This window comes from Oncorhynchus kisutch, linkage group LG10 (genome assembly GCF_002021735.2).
Source record: "Oncorhynchus kisutch isolate 150728-3 linkage group LG10, Okis_V2, whole genome shotgun sequence".
NCBI classification, from domain to species: Eukaryota; Metazoa; Chordata; class Actinopteri; order Salmoniformes; family Salmonidae; genus Oncorhynchus; species Oncorhynchus kisutch.
The window spans coordinates 49,524,852-49,548,485 of record NC_034183.2 but is presented as its reverse complement, the minus strand read 5'-3'; the positions used below and the strand labels follow the sequence as shown (position 1 = coordinate 49,548,485).

General features: G+C 41.8%; 2 protein-coding genes across 3 annotated transcripts; one reads left to right on the top strand and one right to left on the bottom strand.

Moving 5' to 3' along the window:
* Positions 1 to 7,297: 7,297 nt before the first annotated feature.
* LOC109897571 (interferon a3-like) lies at positions 7,298 to 15,281 on the bottom strand. Of its 2 annotated transcripts, XM_020492077.2 has the most exons (6): positions 14,872 to 15,281; positions 14,610 to 14,697; positions 14,235 to 14,309; positions 13,947 to 14,096; positions 9,725 to 9,802; positions 7,298 to 7,631 (listed from the first exon to the last, which is right to left on the bottom strand). In XM_020492077.2, the coding sequence occupies exons 2-6, from the start codon at positions 14,694 to 14,696 to the stop codon at positions 7,542 to 7,544; spliced, it is 480 nt and encodes a 159-aa protein (XP_020347666.1). In that variant the 5' UTR covers position 14,697; positions 14,872 to 15,281; the 3' UTR covers positions 7,298 to 7,541. The 2 variants fall into 2 exon arrangements, with proteins under 2 accessions (XP_020347666.1, XP_020347665.1); XM_020492076.2 differs by lacking the exon at positions 14,872 to 15,281 and having other exon boundaries at positions 14,610 to 14,844.
* Positions 15,282 to 20,306: 5,025 nt separating this feature from the next.
* On the top strand, positions 20,307 to 21,686 carry LOC109897265 (interferon a3-like). The gene is made up of 5 exons (XM_020491800.1): positions 20,307 to 20,456; positions 20,614 to 20,685; positions 21,136 to 21,288; positions 21,383 to 21,481; positions 21,600 to 21,686. The coding sequence occupies exons 1-5, from the start codon at positions 20,307 to 20,309 to the stop codon at positions 21,684 to 21,686; spliced, it is 561 nt and encodes a 186-aa protein (XP_020347389.1).
* The last annotated feature ends 1,948 nt before the right edge of the window (positions 21,687 to 23,634 follow it).

Here is a 23,634-nt window from a genome sequence, read left to right as displayed (position 1 = left end):
TCTTGAACCCGCATGTGAAAAAGTTAGTCCCTGTGATAAACTATGCACATTCTATTGACAGAAATCAGATTTTGAGTTAGGTAATTATTTTGACCCATTTTTTTTTGTGATGGCATCAACTGCTTTGTAGTTCCATTCACCAAACTTATATCAGGGTTATATCCATTCTGTGTAGAGATATTTGATGTAAGTTAGCAATGCTAAAGTTTAAACTAAAATGTTTAGCTAAAGAGTTGAGCTAAAATGATAGCTAGCTAAAGGCTGAAAGGGTCAGGGTTAGTTGTAATAACTTGTGAGAAAATGAAACTACCCAGAGTAAAACAAGATGTTTTTGCAAAAAAAAATATTTTACTTTCAGCATGTCTCCACACTTTGAAAAGACTGTCAAATTATATAGCAGAGCAGGGGTCAATCAGATCAGATGCAACGTTGTATGGCATATGTCATGTGATGCTGTACAGATTCTGCAAAGAGATAAAGAAGCTACTGGAGAAGGGGTCGAGAGAGCTTCCTCATGTAGGCTACCGTAGTGGAAACAGGGTCTTCATGGATGAGCAGGAGCAGAAGTTGTCAGAGTGTCTCTTGAGGGCAGCTGTGCCCACTGTGCCCACTGTGCCCACCTCTCCAACTGCCTTCCAGGCCACCTCTGCAGCTGCCTTCCAGGCCACCTCTCAAGGCCACCTCTCTAGTCACTTCACAGGGCACCTCCCCACATGTATCAGGCTGTGGCTGTGAAACACCTGATTACTCTTCTGATTTCAAACCAGTTAATGTACTCCCCTTCCCAAAAGCAGGGCCCAGGAAAATTACAACAAGGGGTAGGAAGAGGAGAAAAACTGTGATTTCGATGGATACACCCATCAAGCAGGCACTGGAAGAAGAGCATAAACAGTCAATCACTCAGAAAGCAAAGCGAATATGATTCTGCCTTAAAAAAACAGCTGGAAAGATGCAAGCCAAAACAAACCACACTGAAACAACAAAAAACTGTCTTGCAACCTCTCATGGATAGGCATCCCCTTAGCGGGACAACTTCCGGTGAAACTGGAAGGCTCGCAATTCAAATAAATAATCATCAAAATGGATATGGATATGGATATTATGGATATTAAACATTTAGGGACATACAAGTGTCTTACATCGATTGAAGGCTTAAATTCTTGTTAATCTAACTGCACTGTCCGATTTACAGAAGGCTTTACAGCGAAAGCATGCCATGTGATTGTTTGAGGATGGCGCCCTTCATCAAAATATTTTTCCACCGGCACAGGTTTCATACATTCACAAATAGCGATTAAATATTCACTTACTTTTTGAAAATGTTCATCTGATTTGTCATCAAAAGGGTCCCAGCTATAACATGTAGTGTCGTTTTGTTAGATAAAATCCTTCTTTATATCCCAAAAAGTCTGTTTAGTTGGCGCCATCGATTTGAGTAATCCACTCGTTCAACATGCAGAGATAGGAATCCGAAAATATACCTCTAAACTTTGTTTCAACAAGTCAAAATACATTTCTATTTAATCCTCAGATACCCTCAAATGTAATCAAACTATAATATTTCATATGGAAAGAAGTATGTTCAATAGGAAACTCGTAACTGCACTTGTACTAAAACTCCTATTTCTTACTTGTTTTGGAAGTTACAGGGCTGAGACCTTGAACAAAGACTACTGACACCCAGTGGAAGCCATAGGAAATGTATCCTGGGAGGTAGAATTCAATATGCCCCTATACTGTCCATTGTAATAGCATGGGCTCTCCCAAAAAAAATCTGGTTGGTTTTTCTTTGGATTTTCTCCTACCATATCTATTGTGTTATAGTCTCCTACATTATTTTAACATTTCACTTCAAAGTGTTTTCTTTGGAATGGTACCAATTATATGCATATCCTGGCTTCAGGGCCTGAGTAACAGGCAGTTTACCTTGGGCGCATCATTCAGACAGGAAGTGAAGAAAAAGAAGCCTTATGAAGTTTCCTCCAACGAGGAAAACTTCTGCATTGTGTCCATGGATCACTTTAACAATTCCAAGTCCAAGGAGGTCTGGGTGAAGTGCTGAGAATGAAAATGATGGGCCCACCAAGCCTGTACCCCAGGACAGCCATACCACTGTCACAACTGTGACTCTGATTAAGTGAACATATCCAACATTCAGTCCCACACACACATTTTAGCCAAGTTATTGTTTGGTTGAGAGAGACCATTTAGTGGAGGGCAAACAAATAAACATTTTACTATTTATATTTATTATTATTTCTGCCAAACAAAATGTTAAACATGGCAATGTTGCTCTCATGCTCTCAATAAACGTGTTCAATAATTAGTTGCATGTCAGGATTTATGCACTTTTTCAATCTGTTACCATTCACCCCAAGCTCTGTTACAACTAACCCAGACCATGGGGTAAATTGTAACACTTCACTCCTTGTTTTTAAGACAACACCATGCATTTGCAGTTTCATTTACACATATAATAACCACACCCATTTGTAAAGGACAGATGAAGGTTGTTTGTATCAAGTTTTGAATATACTACCATAAACGATCTCTGATAAACTGACCTGAAGGTGAGTACAACATTGGCAGTTAATCGCTGAATTGCATTGTACAGTTATTTAAAGAAATAAACAAATAATTACATAAACAAATCAATAATGTGAAATCATGTGATATAATCATGAAAATGTATAAAAGTTATGTTCAAACCACGTGAACACTCGAAAGGTGAGAACCTGTTGGTAGAGCAGGGGAGGGTGTTGCAGGCGCATTCAACACACACGAGTTGCTGGCTCCAAGTTTTATTTTTTATATATTTTTTTCACCTTTATTTAACCAGGTAGGCTAGATGAGAACACCTTTATTTAACCAGGTAGGCTAGTTGAGAACACCTTTATTTAACCAGGTAGGCTAGTTGAGAACAAGTTCTCATTTGCAACTGCGACCTGGCCAAGATAAAGCATAGCAGTGTGAGCATACAACAAAGAGTTACACATGGAGTAAACAATTAACAAGTCAATAACACAGTAGAAAACAAAGGGGGGGTCTATATACAATGTGTGCAAAAGGCATGAGGAGGTAGGCAAATAATAAAAAAAATTCAGATTAACACTGGAGTGATGAATGATCAGATGGTCATGTACAGGTAGAGATATTGGTGTGCAAAAGAGCAGAAAAGTAAATAAATAAAAACAGTATGGGGATGAGGTAGGTGAAAAGGGTGGGCTATTTACCAATAGACTATGTACAGCTGCAGCGATCGGTTAGCTGCTCAGATAGCTGATGTTTGAAGTTGGTGAGGGAGATAAAAGTCTCCAACTTCAGCGATTTTTGCAATTCGTTCCAGTCACAGGCAGCAGAGTACTGGAACGAAAGGGGGCCAAATGAGGTGTTGGCTTTAGGGATGATCAGTGAGATACACCTGCTGGAGCGCGTGCTACGGATGGGTGTTGCCATCGTGACCAGTGAGCTGAGATAAGGCGGAGCTTTACCTAGCATGGACTTGTAGATGACTTGGAGCCAGTGGGTCTGGCGACGAATATGTAGCGAGGGCCAGCCGACTAGAGCATACAAGTCGCAGTGGTGGGTGGTATAAGATGCTTTAGTGACAAAACGGATGGCACTGTGATAGACTGCATCCAGTTTGCTGAGTAGAGTGTTGGAAGCCATTTTGTAGATGACATCGCCGAAGTCGAGGATCGGTAGGATAGTCAGTTTTACTAGGGTAAGATAGCAAGCGTGAGTGTTGCGGAATAGAAAGCCGACTCTTGATTTGATTTTCGATTGGAGATGTTTGATATGAGTCTGGAAGGAGAGTTTGCAGTCTAGCCAGACACCTAGGTACTTATAGACGTCCACATATTCTAGGTCGGAACCATCCAGGGTGGTGATGCTAGTCGGGCATGCGGGTGCAGGCAGCGACCGGTTGAAAAGCATGCATTTGGTTTTACTAGCGTTTAAGAGCAGTTGGAGGCCACGGAAGGAGTGTTGTATGGCATTGAAGCTTGTTTGGAGGTTAGATAGCACAGTGTCCAAAGACGGGCCGAAAGTATATAGAATGGTGTCGTCTGCGTAGAGGTGGATCAGGGAATCGCCCGCAGCAAGAGCAACATCATTGATATACACAGAGAAAAGAGTCGGCCCGAGAATTGAACCCTGTGGCACCCCCATAGAGACTGCCAGAGGACCGGACAGCATGCCCTCCGATTTGACACACTGAACTCTGTCTGCAAAGTAATTGGTGAACCAGGCAAGGCAGTCATCCGAAAAACCGAGGCTACTGAGTCTGCCGATGAGAATATGGTGATTGACAGAGTTGAAAGCCTTGGCAAGGTCGATGAAGACGGCTGCACAGTACTGTCTTTTATCGATGGCGGTTATGATATCGTTTAGTACCTTGAGTGTGGCTGAGGTACACCCAAGACCGGCTCGGAAACCAGATTGCACAGCGGAGAAGGTACGGTGGGATTCGAGATGGTCAGTGACCTGTTTGTTGACTTGGCTTTCGAAGACCTTAGATAGGCAGGGCAGGATGGATATAGGTCTGTAACAGTTTGGGTCCAGGGTGTCTCCCCCTTTGAAGAGGGGGATGACTGCGGCAGCTTTCCAATCCTTGGGGATCTCAGACGAGATGAAAGAGAGGTTGAACAGGCTGGTAATAGGGGTTGCGACAATGGTGGCAGATAGTTTCAGAAATAGAGGGTCGAGATTGTCAAGCCCAGCTGATTTGTACGGGTCCAGGTTTTGCAGCTCTTTCAGAACATCTGCTATCTGAATTTGGGTAAAGGAGAACCTGGAGAGGCTTGGGCGAGGAGCTGCGGGGGGGGCGGAGCTGTTGGCCGAGGTTGAAGTAGCCAGGCGGAAGGCATGGCCAGCCGTTGAGAAAGTGGTGGGGTTGGTGGAGACAAGGCAGCGAAGAGTTGTCTCCAGGTCTTGATTGGCTCGCTCTGACTGGCCGTTGGACTGAGGGTGGAACCCGGAGGACAAGCTGGCTGACGACCGGTCCACTACAGTCAGGATGGTGGTGTTGCCATCAGACGGGGGGAGACCCGTGACGAATCCATTGATATGTGAGATCAGGGACGGTGAGGGACAGGCAGTGGTTGAAAGAGACAGCAGGAACTTGCCAAGGAGTTTTGTTCTGCACACAGATTATGCAGGCAGCGAAGAACGCGAAGGTGGCGTGACAGCGCGTCTGGCTTGATATTCTTGGATTCCCGGTCGGTAGGAAGTGGAGAAGTTAAACCGGGTGAAAAGCAGGGCCACCTAGCTTGCCTGGAATTGCGAAGCGTGGCGTTGCGCAGATATTCCCGGTTCTTGTGATCCATCCACACAATGAACGGATGTTCCGCCCCCTCCAACCAGTGTCTCCACTCCTCCAATAGCCATCTTCACTGCGAGAAGCTCACGATTCCCCACATCTTAATTCCTCTCAAAAGCGTTGAGGCGATGGGAGAAGAAGGTGCAGGGATGTAGCTTGAGGTCGAGGGCATAATTACTGGAACAGGACAGCCACCACTCCGACATCCGAAGCATCGGCCTCCACCACGAACTGACGGGACGGGTCAGGATGAACCAATATGGGAGCAGTGGTGAAGCGGTGCTTGAGGTCCTGGAACACCCGGTCAGCAGCTGGGGACCACGTGAATGAAACCTTGGGAGAGGTGAGTGCAGACAGGGGGGCACTAGGGTGCTGTAACCCTTGATAAAGCTGCAATAGAAGTTGGCATATCCCAAGAAACGTTGCAGCTGCACTCTGGATGTAGGCTGGGGCCAATCCACCACCGCTCTCACCTTCCCGGGATCGATCTGTACATTCCCTGCAGCAATGATGTAACCAAGGAAGGGGATAGTGGAGCGATGGAATTCGTATTTCTCCACTTTCATAAAAATCTGGTTCTCCGAGAGGCGCTGGAGGACCTGTCGGACGTGGAGCATGTGTTCTTGGGCTGAGTGGGAGAAAACGAGGATGTTGTTGAGCTAAACGAAGATGAACCGGTTCAAGATGTCAAGGAGAACGTCATTAACCAGGGCCTGAAACACAGCTGGGGCGTTGGTAAGAACAAATGACCTGGGCCTATAGAGCGCCCGTCCAGTATTCTAATGTCCATGGGAATGGACAGGGCCTGAGTGGGGATGCCCGGCTCGGACGCCAAGGATGCGTCCAAAATACTCTCATCAGGGCCAGTTTGTACTGTCAAGGTTCAAGAGAAGACCCAGATGCAGACAGTTTCGAAGTAACAAAAGTTTATTACAAAAACAGGGGGGCAGGCAAACGACAGGTCAAGGACAGGCAGAGGTCAGTAATCCAGAGCAGAGCCCAAAAGGTACAGAACGGCAGGCAGGCTGAGGGTCAGGGCAGGCAGAATGTTCAAAACAGGGAAAACTAGAAAACAGGAACTAGAGAAAGACAGAAACACGGGAAAACCACTGGTAGGCTTGAAGAAACAAACGAACTGGCAACAGACAAACAGAGGACACAGGTATGGAGACAAGCACAAAGACAGGTGAAACAGATCAGGGTGTGAGACATATCACATCATACCATTATACAAATGAATATACAGCACATCTACAATAACTCTATTTTAAGTCCTATGAAAGGACAGTGTGCTGCCACATTGGCCTACATAATACACACGTTTGTCTAATGTCATACAGGAATTGACCTCGTTTATCCATTGAGAACTATGGGAGGATCCCCATGATGCCACTTAAAAAATATCTATATTTATGACTAAGCTAAATCAATTGTTTGTTTTTATATTCTTGCCCACCAGGGGGGGCTGCCTCGTTCAGGGGACTAAACTACAATCCATTAAAAGTATTTGTTTTTTGTCTCTTATTCCATATTGTCTTTCCATGTCTTTTCCCCCCGTATTTCTTCTCCAATCACAGTAAAAACATAATACATATAATACATTGGACAGAATGTATAAATAAACATCCCACAATGGCAAGTGGGAGCTAAAAGTTCCTGGTCCACCAGATTATACTCTACACCTCATCTAGATCTCCCCACTCCCCTTCAGCCCACTGCCCCAGTGTGATGACCACACAAGAACAAGAAAAACATGAAATAGTAACCCTCACAAAGTACAAAAGCACAATAAAAATAAATGACACAAAGAAACAAAGCTACAAGCACACAGTACATAAACTTCAAGTAGAAACTGTCATGTGACTGATCAGCGACAAGTTTAATCTGCATCCCCTCTGATGATTGGATTAGGCTACTCCATATTATCAATCCACTCTCGTTGGTTTCTGACAAGAACGAAATCTGGACAATTTAATACACAATACATTTTTATTCACAATTTCAATATTCTTTTTTCATTGATTTTCAAAGTACACAGGCAATACGTTTCAGTTCAATACAGGTACAAAAGGGAAATACAAAATATAAATAATAATTTATGAAAATAAAAAACAATAATTTACGTATTTAAATATAATAAATAAACTAACAGGGTCCTACATGATTGTATTCATGCTTTATAAACTGGTAAGTGGGTAATGTCTGAGATGAGTACGGATGCTCAGTACATCTGTCCCACAAGGATATCCAATCTTTGCAGATGACGTTTTGTCTCTTTCCTGATGAGCTCCCATGCCTCTGCACTGTAGTTCTGAAAAACATAGAACATTTTAAATCTTAGTGGGGTGAACTTTCTTGTCAACATAATGACCATATCGTCTTGAACAACAAATAAAGGACTGGTGCCATATATACACTGCTCAAAAAAATAAAGGGAACCCTTAAACAACACAATGTAACTCCAAGTCAATCACACTTCTGTGAAATCAAACTGTCCACTTAGGAAGCAACACTGATTGACAATAAATTTCACATGCTGTTGTGCAAATGGAATAGACAACAGGTGGAAATTATAGGCAATTAGCAAGACACCCCCAATAAAGGAGTGGTTCTGCAGGTGGTGACCAGACCACTTCTCAGTTCCTATGCTTCCTGGCTGATGTTTTGGTCACTTTTGAATGCTGGCGGTGCTTTCACTCTAGTGGTAGCATGAGACGGAGTCTACAACCCACACAAGTGGCTCAGGTAGTGCAGCTCATCCAAGATGGCACATCAATGTGAATCTGTGGCAAGAAGGTTTGCTGTGTCTGTCAGCGTAGTGTCCAGAGCATGGAGGCGCTACCAGGAGACAGGCCAGTACATCAGGAGACGTGGAGGGGGCCGTAGGAGGGCAACAACCCAGCAGCAGGACCGCTACCTCCGCCTTTGTGCAAGGAGGAACAGGAGGAGCACTGCTGCCAGAGCCCTGCAAAATGACCTCCAGCAGGCCACAAATGTGCATCTGTCTGCTCAAACGGTCAGAAACAGACTCCATGAGGGTGGTATGAGGGCCCGATGTCCACAGGTGTGGGTTGTGCTTACAGCCGAACACCGTGCAGGACGTTTGGCATTTGCCAGAGAACACCAAGATTGGCAAATTTGCCACTGGCTCCAGCAGGCCACAAATGTGCATGTGTCTGCTCAAACGGTCAGAAACAGACTCCATGAGGGTGGTATGAGGGCCCGATGTCCACAGGTGTGGGTTGTGCTTACAGCCGAACACCGTGCAGGACGTTTGGCATTTGCCAGAGAACACCAAGATTGGCAAATTTGCCACTGGCGCCCTGTGCTCTTCACAGGTGAAAGCAGGTTCACACTGAGCACATGTGACAGATGTGACAGAGTCTGGAGACGCTGTGGAGAACGTTCTGCTGCCTGCAACATCCTCCAGCATGACCGGTTTGGTGGTGGGTCAGTCATGGTGTGGGGTGGCATTTTTTTGGCCACACAGCCCTCCATGTGCTCGCCAGAGGTAGCCTGACTGCCATTAGGTACCGAGATGAGATCCTCAGACCCCTTGTGAGACCATATGCTGGTGCGGTTGGCCCTGGGTTCCTCCTAATGCAAGACAATGCTAGACCTCATGTGGCTGGAGTGTGTCAGCAGTTCCTGCAAGAGGAAGGCATTGATGCTATGGACTGGCCCGCCCGTTCCCCAGACCTGAATCCAATTGAGCACATCTGGGACATCATGTCTCGCTCCATCCACCAACGCCACGTTGCACCACAGACTGTCCAGGAGTTGGCGGATGCTTTAGTCCAGGTCTGGGAGGAGATCCCTCAGGAGACCATCCGCCACCTCATCAGGAGCATGCCCAGGCGTTGTAGGGAGGTCATACAGGCACGTGGAGGCCACACACAATACTGAGCCTCATTTAGACTTATTTTAAGGACATTACATCAAAGTTGGATCAGCATGTAGTTATGGTTTTCCACTTTAATTTTGAGTGTGACTCCAAATCCAGACCTCCATGGGTTGATACATTTTATTTCCATTGATCATTTTTGTGTGATTTTGTTGTCAGCACCTTCAACTATGTAAAGAAAAAAGTATTTAATAAGAATATTTCATTCATTCAGATCTAGGATGTGTTATTTTAGTGTTCCCTTTATTTTTTTTAGCAGTGTATAAAGCTTCTCGGAGTAGGCTGATTTAGGATCATCTTTGCCTTTTAGATCACTATAAATAGGACAGAGGAGACCTGAGAGAAGACCTGATACTAGATCAGCAGTTCTTCTCTGAGACACTTGATACATATGGCCCCAGAACCCTTTTTTTATGAACACGTCTCCTGTTAAGTCAAGCCTAGTTTATATTAATTTGATTACACCTATTAAACATATTTCCATACGAAACCAAACTCACCATTTTTCTCAGAACTTTTCTATTCAAATTCCTGAAGTACTGTTTCAGTCTCTTCTCAGGTTTCACGGCAGGTGATACCTGTTAGACAAAATTAAACAAAACATTAGCGTCATACAGATGTATGATCTTCATTTGATCTGGGGGTTTTTCCTGAGAATTTCCTGCACGTCAGGAAATGGAAAAAAATGTGTGCGTTCAAGGTTTAAAAAGGATTCTAAAGTTAGCAATTACGACTTCAAAATATCAAACTTGATTTGCCGTAATGAAGATACGCACCAAAGCCTACAAAAAAAATGTCAGTTAATTATAAACCACAATATTTTACATTTCTCATTGATGCAGTATTATTTTTGTGATGTCGCAAACTGGCTCAAAATCTGTAATAAACTATATACAGTCCATTCGGGAAGTATTCGGACCTCTTCCGCTTTTCCACATTTTGTTAAGTTACAGGCTTATTCTAAAATGGATTAAAGAAAAAAAATCCTCATCAAAATACACACAATACCCAATAATGACAACGCAAAAACATATGTAAATAGCTTCAAATACCTTCAACATATGCAAATACCTTGAAGGTATTTGCAAAAACAATGCAAATACCTTCAACTATTCAGACCCTTTAACTTGAGACTCAAAATTGAGCTCTGGTGCATCCTGTTTCCATTGATCATCCTTGATTGGAGTCCACTTGAGGTAAAATCAACTGTTTGGACATTATTTGGAAGGCACACACCTGTCTACAGTGCCTTGCGAAAGTATTCGGCCCCCTTGAACTTTGCGACCTTTTGCCACATTTCAGGCTTCAAACATAAAGATATAAAACTGTATTTTTTTGTGAAGAATCAACAACAAGTGGGACACAATCATGAAGTGGAACGACATTTATTGGATATTTCAAACTTTTTTAACAAATCAAAAACTGAAAAACTGGGCGTGCAAAATTATTCAGCCCCTTTACTTTCAGTGCAGCAAACTCTCTCCAGAAGTTCAGTGAGGATCTCTGAATGATCCAATGTTGACCTAAATGACTAATGATGATAAATACAATCCACCTGTGTGTAATCAAGTCTCCGTATAAATGCACCTGCACTGTGATAGTCTCAGAGGTCCGTTAAAAGCGCAGAGACCATCATGAAGAACAAGGAACACACCAGGCAGGTCCGAGATACTGTTGTGAAGAAGTTTAAAGCCGGATTTGGATACAAAAAGATTTCCCAAGCTTTAAACATCCCAAGGAGCACTGTGCAAGCGATAATATTGAAATGGAAGGAGTATCAGACCACTGAAAATCTACCAAGACCTGGCCGTCCCTCTAAACTTTCAGCTCATACAAGGAGAAGACTGATCAGAGATGCAGCCAAGAGGCCCATGATCACTCTGGATGAACTGCAGAGATCTACAGCTGAGGTGGGAGACTCTGTCCATAGGACAACAATCAGTCGTATATTGCACAAATCTGGCCTTTATGGAAGAGTGGCAAGAAGAAAGCCATTTCTTAAAGATATCCATAAAAAGTGTTGTTTAATGTTTGCCACAAGCCACCTGGGAGACACACCAAACATGTGGAAGAAGGTGCTCTGGTCAGATGAAATTGAACTTTTTGGCAACAATGCAAAACGTTATGTTTGGCGTAAAAGCAACACAACTCATCACCCTGAACACACCATCCCCACTGTCAAACATGGTGGTGGCAGCATCATGGTTTGGGCCTGCTTTTCTTCAGCAGGGACAGGGAAGATGGTTAAAATTGATGGGAAGATGGATGGACCCAAATACAGGACCATTCTGGAAGAAAACCTGATGGAGTCTGCAAAAGACCTGAGACTGGGACAGAGATTTGTCTTCCAACAAGACAATGATCCAAAACATAAAGCAAAATCTACAATGGAATGGTTCAAAAATAAACATATCCAGGTGTTAGAATGGCCAAGTCAAGGTCCAGACCTGAATCCAATCGAGAATCTGTGGAAAGAACTGAAAACTGCTGTTCACAAATGCTCTCCATCCAACCTCACTGAGCTTGAGCTGTTTTGCAAGGAGGAATGGGGAAAAAATTCAGTCTCTCGATGTGCAAAACTGATAGAGACATACCCCAAGTGACTTACAGCTGTAATCGCAGCAAAAGGTGGCGCTACAAAGTAATTAATTAATAATAATAATTAATAATAATTAATAATTTTGCACGCCCAATTTTTCAGTTTTTAATTTGTTAAAAAAGTTTGAAATATCCAATAAATGTCGTTCCACTTCATGATTGTGTCCCACTTGTTGTTGATTCTTCACAAAAAAATACAGTTTTATATCTTTATGTTTGAAGCCTGAAATGTGGCAAAAGGTCGCAAAGTTCAAGGGGGCCGAATACTTTCGCAAGGCACTGTATATAAGGTCCTAGAGTTGACAGTGCATGTCAGAGCAAAAACCAGGTCTTGAGGTTGTAGAAATTGTCTGTAAGGCTCCGAGACAAGATTGTGTGGAGGAACAGATCTGGGAAAGGGTACCAAAACATTTCTGCGGCATTGAAGGTCCCCAAGAAACAGTGGTCTCCATCATTCTTAAATGAAAGAAGTTTGTAACCACCAAGACTCATCCTAGAGTTGGCCACCAGGCCAAACTGAGCAATCGGGAGAGAAGCGCCTTTGTCAGGGGGGTGACCAAGAGCCCTATGGTCCCTCTGACAGAGCTCCAGGTTTCCTCTGTGGAGATGAGAGCCTTCCAGAAGGACAACCATCTCTGCAGTACTCCACCAATCAGGCCTTTATGGTAGAGTGGCCAGACGGAAGCCACTCCTCAGTAAAAGGCACATGACAGCCCGCTTGGAGTTTGCCAAAAGGCACCTAAAGGACTCTCAGACCATGAGAAGCAAGATTCTCTGGTCTGATGAAACCAAGATTGAACTCTTTGGCCTGAATGCCAAGCAATACGTTTGGAGGAAACCTTGCAGGATCGAGGGAAAGATGAGCGGAGCAAAGTACAGAGAGATCCTTGACGAAAACCTGCTCCAGAGCGCTCAGGACATCAGACTGGGGTGAAGGTTCACCTTCCAACAGGATAACGACCCTAAGCATACAGCCAAGACAATGCAGGAGTGGCTTTGTGACAAGTATCTGAATGTCCTTGAATGGCCCAGACAGAGCCCAGACTTGACCTGATCAAACATCTCTGGAGAGACCTGAAAATAGCTGTGCCGTACACTCCCTATCCAACCTGACAGATCTTGAGAGGGTCTGCAGAGAGAATGGCAGAAACTTTCCAAATACAGGTGTGCCAAGCTTGTAGGTATCACGTTTTAAGGTCTAACCAAGGTGCAGGCAGTGTTGAAGAAACAAACGTTTATTCTTTAAACAGGGGCAGGCAAACGACAGGTCAAGACAGGGGTCAATAATCCAGAGGGTATAAGACACCGGAACAGCAGCCGGACTCAAGGTCAGGTCAGGCAGAGGTCGGTAATCCAGAGTCGAGGCAAGGTACAGGATGGCAGGGAGGCTCAGTGCATGCAGGAAAGGTCAAAACCGGGAAACCAGCAAACAGGGACTATCGAAAACAGGAGCAAGGGAAACCGCTGGTAGGTTTGAACGGACAAAACTAACTGGTACACTGACAGAAAACACAGGTATAAGTACCCAGGGGATAATGGGGAGATGGGCAACACCTGGACGGGGGTGGAGACGAGCACAATTACAAGTGAAACAGATCAAGACGTGACAGTAGCTTCATAACTAAGAAGATTCAAGGCTGTAATCACTGCCAAAGGTCCTTCAACAAAGTACTGAGTAAAGGGTCTGAATACTTACGTAAAAGTGATTTTTTTTTTTTTTTAATTGTGAACACCTTTGCATGCATTTCTAAAACAGGGTTTCTGCTTTGTCATTATGGAGAATTGTGTAGATTGATGAGGGGAAACATGTATTTAATCAATTTTAGAATAAAGCAGACGTAACAAAATGTGGAAAAAGTCAAGGGGTTGAATACTTTCCGAATGCATTTTATGTGTAGATTTTTTCACTTGTAGAGTTAGTAGGCTACACCTAAACCAGGGCTTTCTGATCCTGTTCTTGGAGAACTACCTTCCACACCTGATTCATTAGGTGGTTGATAAATTGAGTCAGGTTAGTTTACAACTGGGGTTGGAGCAAAAACCTACAGGAGGGTACCTCACCATGAACGGGGTTGGAGAGCCCTGGCCTAAACACTGATACTTTAAAATAGAGTTGTTACTTACACAGGAACTAAGGTTCTCAAATTGGCGTTCGAGAATGTTGAGGAAATCGTCCAGGTTTTTCTTGTCCCAGGTGACTGACTTCCTATTCCCATCAAACAGTTTTATGATTTGATAGATGGTCTCGTTCAGGAATCTGACTTTGTCCTCAAACTACACAGGATGATACAAAAAAATACAAAAAAAGTTAGAAACAGTATAGGCTTCCGTTATGGCATCAATATTACATGGGGTCAAGACCACTATACCAAAGCATATCAGAACATGATAAGTCACAATTCGAGTATTTACCTCGGCATCATATATGTGTCTGTAAAGTGATGTTGGGAAAAGGACAGGGGCATTCTGCTTTGTGATATCTCCTCCCTGGAAAACAATCAATATAGTATGTCAAATCAGGTGTCAAATACTTAAAGAGCAATCAAGACTGACATAAAGTATAGCTTATACTGCAAGTACAGTAGGCCTAATGTAGACAGCCTCTCTGGACCGCTCTGTCATTATATCCTTAGCCTATATTTGAATATACATTGTAAAATGGCGCTAACAGTTTTCTAACACAGAGGCTAAACATGAAACATATGACTATTTTACTTGGTTGATTGTTTTGCTGTCCTTAATACATGCATTCAGTCTCCTCTTACAGTGTGCTGATAGATAACTCACCATCTGCTCCAGCTGGGAAAGGTATTCTGCGCTCAAGTGACCGAAGTGGTGTTGGATCCAGTCACAGCAATGACACACGCTCTGCATACTGCAAATAATAAGAAAAAGACACGTCCAACTCTGCATTGTACACATTGTAAAGAGCAGTTTCTTTTGCTTTTAGCTTTCCAGATGAGTTTGAACATCTTGGCGGTGTGAAGTAGTTTTACTGTGGAGTTAGGAAAGGGAAAACTGTATGGAGAATTTCCCCCGATCAACCTACCGGAGGCGGGGACTTTCATTTTCCAGACTACAACATGCAGCAATAAGAATTGCATGCCTCCTCCGTCTTCTGGACCTAAAAATCCCAGTAAATCTATACACATTCTCCTTGAAATCAGCGTTGAATTATAGTTGAACCAAAATATAAGATTATTAAATGTACATATCGGCTAGGCTATTAGCGAGAATAGGATATTCGCGAGCATTGCTTTCAACTGCTAATAACTTCGCGTGAACGATTTTTTAAAAAGGCTGATAACAAAATCGTCGAAGTCGAAATAAAACCCACAGTTCTTTAAGAACTCTGGACATATAATACATAAATTTAGTGGGTTTCTTTCAAAGGTAGTCCGAAATACTGTTCCGCAGTCCTCTGCTGTTGCGATACAACTTAAAAGTGATTTGGAGACGTCAAAGCCCTACCCCCACCACGCAACTTTCATTTTCACAATGACGCAACCAACTTTCACCCTACTGTTGTCTGCTGGTGATGCAACGTTGACAAGCAACGACAACATGATTTGTGGGAACGTTCGATTTTGTCGTTTTCTTTACAACTGTAAATATCATATACTGTAGGGAAGTGGTCACCAAAACTGTCTTGCACGGTCCTGGAGACCAGAAGGAGGAGGTGCAGGCTTTTGTTCCAACCCAGTAGAACACACCTGTTCCATCAGGGTCTTGATAAGATGTCATAGATGGTTTCATCCTGAAATGTCATATTGTAGGCTAAAATATGAGATGTAGCCTAACTATTCTGCTGGGAATTTATTCATAAAGCGCCTTAGAGTAGGAGTGCTGGACCCCCTCTGTCCATTCATTGTAATCTAAAAGGCAAAACTGATCCTAGATCAGCATCCCTGAGATGCTTTATAAATGCGGGTCTTGGTGTTATTCAATATAGCCTTATTGATAAGCATTATGTTTAAAATACATTTTATCTATTGGGGACCAGCAATGAGGATGAATCACAGGAGTGACACTTGAAACGGGATACCAAATAGTCAGAGAGCAATATTTCCCATCACGTACAGGTCCAGCCAAAGGTTTGGACACACCTACTCATTCAAGGGTTTTTCTTTATTTTTACCCCATTCTACATTGTAGAATAATAGTGCACACATCAAAACTTTGAAATAACACATCAAATCAAAATATATTTTGTATTTTTGATTCTTCAAAGTAGCCACCTTTATGACAGCTTTGTACACTCTTAGCATTCTCTCATCCAGCTTCACGATGTAGTCTCCTGGAATGCATTTCAATGAACAGTTGTGCCTTGTTAAAAGTACATTTTTTGAATATATTTCCTTCTTAATGCGTTTGAGCCAATCAGTTGTGTTGTGACAAGTTAGGGGTGGGACACAGAAGACAGCCCTATTTGTTTAAAGACCAAGTCCATATTTTGGAAAGAACAGCTAAAATAAGCAAAGAGAAACAACAGTCCATCATTACTTTAAGACATGAAGGTGAGTCAATCTGAAAGATGTCAAGAACTTTGAAAGTTTCTTCAAGTGCAGTCGGGAAAAACCATCAAGCGCTAGGATGAAACTACCTCTCATGAGGACAGCCAAAGGAAAGGAAGACCTAGAGATACCTCTGCTGTAGAGAATAAGTTCATTAGAGTACCTGCCTCAGAAATTGCAGCCCAAATAAATGCTTCACGGAGTTCAAGGAACAGACACACCTCAACATCATCTGTTCAGAGGAGACTGTGTGAATCAGGCCTTCATGGTCGAATTGCTGCAAATAAACCACTACTAAAGGACACCACTAAGAAAATAGACTTGCTTAGGCCAAGAAACACAAGCAATGGTCATTAGACCGGTGGAAATCTGCCTTTTGGTCTGATGGGTCAAAATTTGAGATTTTTGGTTCCAAACGCTGTGTCTTTCTGAGACACGTCTTTGTGAGGTGAAGGGATGATCTCCGCATGTATCGTTCCCACCATGAGGCAAGTAGGAGGAGGTGTGATGGTGTGTGGGTGCTTTGCTGGTGACACTGTCTGTGATTTATTCAGTATTCAAGACACACTTAACCAGCATGACTATCACAGCATTCTGCAGCGATACACCATCAGATCTTGTTTGTGCTTAGTGGGACTATCATTTGTTTTTCAACATGACAATTACCCAACACACCGTCAGGCTGTGTATGGGCTATTTGACCAAGGAGGAGAATGATGGAGTGCTGAATCAGATGACCTGGCCTCCACAATCACTCAACCTCAACCCAGTATGTTTGGGATGAGTTGGACCTCAGAGAGAAGGAAAAGCAGCCAACAAGAGCTCAGCATATGTGGGAACTCCTTCAAGACAGTTAGAAAAGAATTCCAGGTGAAGCTGTTTGAGAGAATGCCAAGAGTGTACAAAGCTGTCATCAAGGCAAAGGGTGGCTATTTTGAAAAATCTCAAAAATAACATACAGTTGAAGTCGGTAGTTTGCACACACACTCAGGTTGGAGTCATTAAAAATTGTTTTTCAACCACTCCACAAATGTATTGTTAACGAACTATAGTTTTGGCAAGTCGGTTACGACATCTTCTTTGTGCATGAGACAAGTAATTTTTCAAACAACTGTTAACAGACAGATTATTTCACTTATAGTTCATTGTATCACAATTCCAGTGGGTCAGAAGTTTACATACACTAAGTTGACTGTGCATTTAAACAGCTTGGAAAATTCCAGAAAATTATGTCATGGTTTTAGAAGCTTCTGATAGGCTAATTGACATAATTTGAGTCAATTGGAGGTGTACCTGTGGATGTATTTCAAGGCCTACTTTAAAACTCAGTGCCTCTTTGCTTGATATCATGGGAAAATCAAAAGAAATCAGCCAAGACCTCAGAAAATAAATTGTAGACCTCCACAAGTCTGGTTCATCCTTGGGAGCAATTTCCAAACGCCTGAAGGTACCACGTTCATCTGTACAAACAATAGTATAAGTATAAAAACAATGGGAACACGCAGCCATCATATCGCTCAGGAAGGAGACGTGTTCTGTCTACTAGAGATTAACGTACTTTGGTGCGAAAAGTGCAAATCAATCCCAGAACAACAGCAAAGGACCTTGTGAAAGTACCTATATCCACAGTAAAACGAGTCCTATATTGTCATAACCTGAAAGGCCGCTCAGCAAGGAAGAAGCCACTGCTCCAAAACCGCCATAAAAATGCCAGACTACGGTTTGCAACTGCACATGGGGACAAAGATCGTACTTTTTGGAGAAATGTCCTCTGGTCTGATGAAACAAAAATAGAACTGTTTGGCCATAATGACCATCGATATGTTTGGATGAAAAAGGGGGAGACTTGCAAGCCGAATAACACCATACCAACCGTGAAGCACGGGATTGGCAGCATCATGTTGTGGGGGGTACTTTGCTGCAGGAGGGACTGGTGCTCTTCACAAAATTGATGGCATCATGAGGCAGGAAAATTATGTGGATATATTGAAGCAACATCTCAAGACATCAGTCAGGAAGTTAAAGCTTGGTCGAAAATGGGTCTTCCAAATGGACATTGACACCAAGCGTACTTGCAAAGTTGTGGCAAAATGGCTTACGGACAACAAAGTTAAGGTATTGGAGTGGCCATCACAAAGCCCTGGCCTCATTTCTATAGAAAATATGTGGGTAGAACTGAAAAAGCGTGTGCGGCCAAGGAGGCCTACAAACCTGACTCATTTACTCCTGCTCTTTCAGGAGGAATGGGCCAAAATTCACCTAACTTATTGTGGGAAGCTTGTGGAAAGCTACCCGAAATATTTGACCCAAGTCAACCAATTTAAAAGCAATGCTACTAAATACTAATTTAGTGTATGTAAACTTCTGACCCACTGGGTATGTGACAAAATAAATAAAAGCTTAAATAAATCATTATCTCTACTATTATTCGGACATTTCACATTCTTAAAATAAAGTGGTGATCCTAACTGACCTAAAACAGGGAATTTTTACTCTGAGTAAATGTCAGGAATTGTGAAAAACTGAGTTTAAATGTATTTGGCTAAGGTGTATGTAACCTTCCGACTTCAACTGTATATGGCACCCCTGAAGAATCTATACAGAACCCTTTTCTAAGAGTGTGTATAATTTTTGAATAAACGGACACACACACAGCTTATATTTGTTGGAATTGTGCTAGCAATTTTGTTCAAATGTAATATGTGAGTCACCCGTTGAATGAAGACAAATTTCTCCATGAAACGTTATCCTAAATGTTAACTTATTCCTTCTCATAATTCCGTATCAACCTCATCTTCAATTAAAAACAATTAACGCCTTTAGAATACACTTTAAGACAATAAATCATTTGACTGTCATCATATCACTGTAAAACATTGTTGATTTGTATAGTTGTTAATAATTTAAAGTACACATATACTGGATATCATGTAATATAATTCTAATTTTGAATTTTGAATGTTATTTCAATTGAGTAAAGCAATCGCTCTTAAAACCATACTGTTACTCTTCAGTCCCTAGAGTGGAAAGATAATACATGCAGACGTCCCATCAATGTATATATCTGGATGAATAACATCAATATGTATTTAAAAGTCCATTAAACACACGACTATGGAAAACTTTGACAGATGATCTACCTGACGGGCCTTTTGAATACTCTGACAGATGATCGACCTGACAGGCCTATTTTTTACGCACACATGCCTACAGGCCCAGATTCAAAAGCACCCACATTATAGGCTCCAATTTAAATGTTAAGGTCTGTACTGCCTGTTCACTGCATAGGCTGCCAGTGTCTTATTCTGAAAACCGGGAGCATATAGGAGGGGCTCTCCCAAAATATGTCAGACCCCCCAACCCCGTTTCTTAAACGAAACAACGCGATGTTGAGTGTGTAATTGATATAACCCATACAAGGTTGATCTGTATTTTAAGTAGGCAGTTGTGGTCACAAACTACAATTACCCTTCAAGCAAGTGGTTACAACGTAGGCGGAGACCATAGTTTCGGTGTGCAAATGAAAAGGACAATATAAAATGCTATTGTTTTCGAAGTGAAAAGCCAAACTCAGTTTTGTTCTATATGGTGATATTTATTTAGGCCATAGTCGGACTGAAATGGATTCCCCCTGTTTGATAGGCCAATATTTCATGAGAAAGGAGCAAATAAATCAAGATGTCGTTTCCGTGCATTTTCTCCAGACGTAAAACAACACTCTCAGGTATGAAAGTGTACGGGGACTTCCGCCTTTCACTTTTGGAACACCTTGCAGAGTTATTCGACACAGGTTGGAGCATGGCAGAACTCGGAATTTGAGAAATGGATCGATCAGGAAGAACAATTTCTCTCTTTATCCTTTTCGGAAAACTTTTTTTTTGTCGGAATTATACAAAATAGGCTATCTTTCGGGAGGGCACCACCACGTTGATTGCGGACAGACCGATAACTACAATAGCCCCAAGCTAAAATGAGTTCAATCAGTATTTGGATGTGCTTGGTCCTGACGATTTGCACCTGGCATAAAACCATTGGATGCACTTGGATGAAGACACCTCCTCGGTCTCCGAGCATGTTCCAAGTGTTCAGCAACAACACCATAACTATGCTTCAGAAAATGGTAGGATACGGTGATGTTTTTCACTTGTTCCTGGTCATTGAGCTGTTGCCATCTTTTCAACATTTCATGTGCTGTTGTGTGTTGAATTTAATTCCCTGACTCCTTTATGTACAGTTATAATAATGCAATATTTGTTTGAAATATTTTGGCATCTCAGGGTCATACATTCTCTGGAGAACCTCACATCACTTTCCCTGACAAGCAATACAGACAAGTCGATAATTTAAAGGTAGGAAATATGCATAGTCTCAACTCTTTAAGAAAAAAGAATTTTTCATCCATCACCCTTTTTTCTAAGAGTGGACAGTTAATTCGGAAAGAATTCAGGGCCATTTACATGTTCCACATTTTGTTAGGTTACAGCCTTATTCTAAAGTGGTTCATTTCCCCCCTCACCAATCTACACACAATACCCCATAATGATTTGTCCCCAAACACGGCCGATTGTGATACAGCCTGGAAAGAACGAGTTTATGTAGTGACACCTCAAGCACTGAGATGCAGGGCCTTAGACCCTAAAGCACTTTTTTGTTTAGTTTTTTCATAAATTTGCAAACATGTCTAAAAACATGTTTTGGCTTTGTCATTATGGAGTATTGTGTTCATATTGATGGGAGAAAAATATATTTGAGCAATTTTAGAGTAAGGCATGCACTAATACAAATCACTCTTCTTCTAGGCTGACGAACAGATTGCCTTCATTTCGCAAACTCTGAATGCTATAAAGAAATTGTACAGCAGTTGTAAATACGAGTCCACCTCCTCTAACCAGAAAGCATTTGACAAGTTTATGAATGATCTCTATCGCCAGACCTCGGAGCTGGACCAATGCGTAAGTAATTTGTGCCTCTTAACATTAACGCAAAAAGGAAAACATTATCATATCCTATGATATTAAATGAATTATTTGTATGTTGTTCCAACAGGTAAAGGCTATGAAAACTAGACTATCAAAATCTGTCAAAAGAGTGAACAAAAAGATGAGCCTTTACTTCAAATTCCTTGTGAATTATTTGAAACTCGCGGTAGGTTGATCAATTTGTCTTACAAAGAGAGTACATTCACCAAATCTGGATGTATTTATGTGATGATACAACATTTGTCTATTCTAAAATCTTAACAATTGTATTTTTATTTATGCAGGAATACAGCGCAAGCGGCTGGGAAGACATAAGGTCAGTGGTGCTGGCACACCTACAAAGACTAGACATGACATTAAGTATCCAATGAGCGTTAGGTTCGTGTGGTGTAGAGATTATTTATGTCTATTTATTATAACTATTTATTTACATGTTTATTTTTGTTTTTTAATCTATTCATTTATTGTGTAGCAATGTATTCACAACTCTGGAGTAAAATATTTTTTTATACTGAATAATTATGTGATTGATTTAGGCTAAACACAATGTAACAATGTTTTCCTGCATTTATTTTGTATTTATGAAGGCCTTTGCATACTATATTTATTATTGCAACCTGATACGAAGTGTTTGTTATTGTAATGATGAAATGTATTTAATACTGAAATATATTTTTTTATCAAATCAAATGTAATTGGTCGCATGCACATATTTAGCAGATGTAATAACGGGTGTAGCGAAATGCTTGTGTTCCTAGCTCTACCAGTGCACTAATATCTAACAATACACACAAATCTAAAAGAAAAAGAATGGACATAGGAAATATAGAAATATTAGGACGAGCAATGTCGGAGTCTGGAGTATATATATACAGTATCAGTCAAAAGTTTGGACACACCTACTCATTCAAGGGTTTTTCGTTATTTGTACGATTTTCTACAATGTAAAATAATTGTGAACAAATCAAAACTATGCAATAACACATATGGAATCATGTAGTAACCCAAAAAAGTGTTAATCAAATTCCTCAAAGTAGCCACCCTTAGCCCTTTGTAGTAGCTGGCTAGTGACAGTTACTAAGCTCAGGGCAGGGTACTGGGTGGAGAGTAGCTAGTGATGGCTATTTAACAGTCTGATGGCCTTAATCTAACATATTTACATGTAGGCATAATAAAATGGCCTTGGTTAGCCTGACGATGTCACATGTGGTAAACAGTGTTGTTGTGACTTAACTTGGTAGAACAAGTCTGCCCAATGTACCTAGTAAGCAAAATGACTTTGAAAAGAAGTCTGAAAGAAGTTAGGTTTATTCTGGGTTCTGAATGAAAATTACAAATAAAATAAAAACATTTTCCGGGCGTTTAAAAAACATATTTTCAGAATGTTGAAAGTAGAGAAGGTGTATTTTCTGGACATTGAAAATATACATTTTCCGAATTTTGAAAATACATGTTTTACGGAAGTTGAAATCTGGTTAATTTTCTAACCGGAATGAACGTTGACAATATAATACTTAGACATTGCATTGACAAAATATGTATTTTTTAAATATGTATTTTTTTGGTAATTCATTCAATGGCCAAATTTCAGCTGCACTGTCACGCCCTGGTCTTAGTATTTTGTGTTTTCTTTATTATTTTGGTCAGGCCAGGGTGTGACATGGGTTTATTATATGGTGTGTTTTGTCTTGGGGTTTTAGTAGGTATTGTGGCTTAGTAGGGTTATCTAGTAAAGTCTATGGTTGCCTGAAGTGGTTCTCAATCAGAGCAGGTGATTATCGCTGTCTCTGATTGGGAACCATATTTAGGCAGCCATATTCTTTGAGTGTTTCGTGGGTGATTGTTCCTGTCTCTGTGTTAGTTTGCACCAGAATAGGCTCAGTCACTTTGGTTTTTCTTTTTTCCTTGTTTTGGAAGAGAAGAGAACGAGCGCCATTCTCCTTGCGGAGATGGTGCTAAATACATCAACACGGTCGGTCCCTGGGATTGGGCTGGCCAACACGATTCGGTTTGCTTGGAAGGAAAAGGAGTTGGAGCCTTTAGGACGGGAAACTTTTGGAAGGATAATATTGATGGGGATTCTAAAGCTGACGGTGAAGGACGTGTTTTGTTTCCAAGGCAACTCGTTGGAGGGAGCATACGACGTGGCACTATATACAGAGGAGAAACACAATGATATCCTGAGAAGGGCAAGAGCAGTGGGAGGTGAGAGGCCGATGAGCCACTATGAAATAACAAGCCTGGCGAAGAACAACTTTAGGGTTGTAACTGTCAACATTTACAACCCATACGTTAAGGACGAAGAGGTGAGGGCCTTTC

What these genes read in the sequence shown, in the direction of transcription:
- LOC109897265 (XM_020491800.1), top strand. Translation starts at nt 20,307, where the DNA reads ATGAGTTCAATCAGTATTTGGATGTGCTTGGTCCTGACGATTTGCACC. An exon ending in TAACTATGCTTCAGAAAATG is followed by an intron (nt 20,457 to 20,613) that starts GTAGGATACGGT and finishes TTGGCATCTCAG; the next exon opens with GGTCATACATTCTCTGGAGA. An exon ending in GACAAGTCGATAATTTAAAG is followed by an intron (nt 20,686 to 21,135) that starts GTAGGAAATATG and finishes CTCTTCTTCTAG; the next exon opens with GCTGACGAACAGATTGCCTT.
- LOC109897571 (XM_020492076.2), bottom strand. Translation starts at nt 14,744, where the DNA reads ATGTGTACAATGCAGAGTTGGACGTGTCTTTTTCTTATTATTTGCAGT. An exon ending in TTTCCCAGCTGGAGCAGATG is followed by an intron (nt 14,310 to 14,609) that starts GTGAGTTATCTA and finishes ATTGTTTTCCAG; the next exon opens with GGAGGAGATATCACAAAGCA. An exon ending in GACACATATATGATGCCGAG is followed by an intron (nt 14,097 to 14,234) that starts GTAAATACTCGA and finishes CATCCTGTGTAG; the next exon opens with TTTGAGGACAAAGTCAGATT.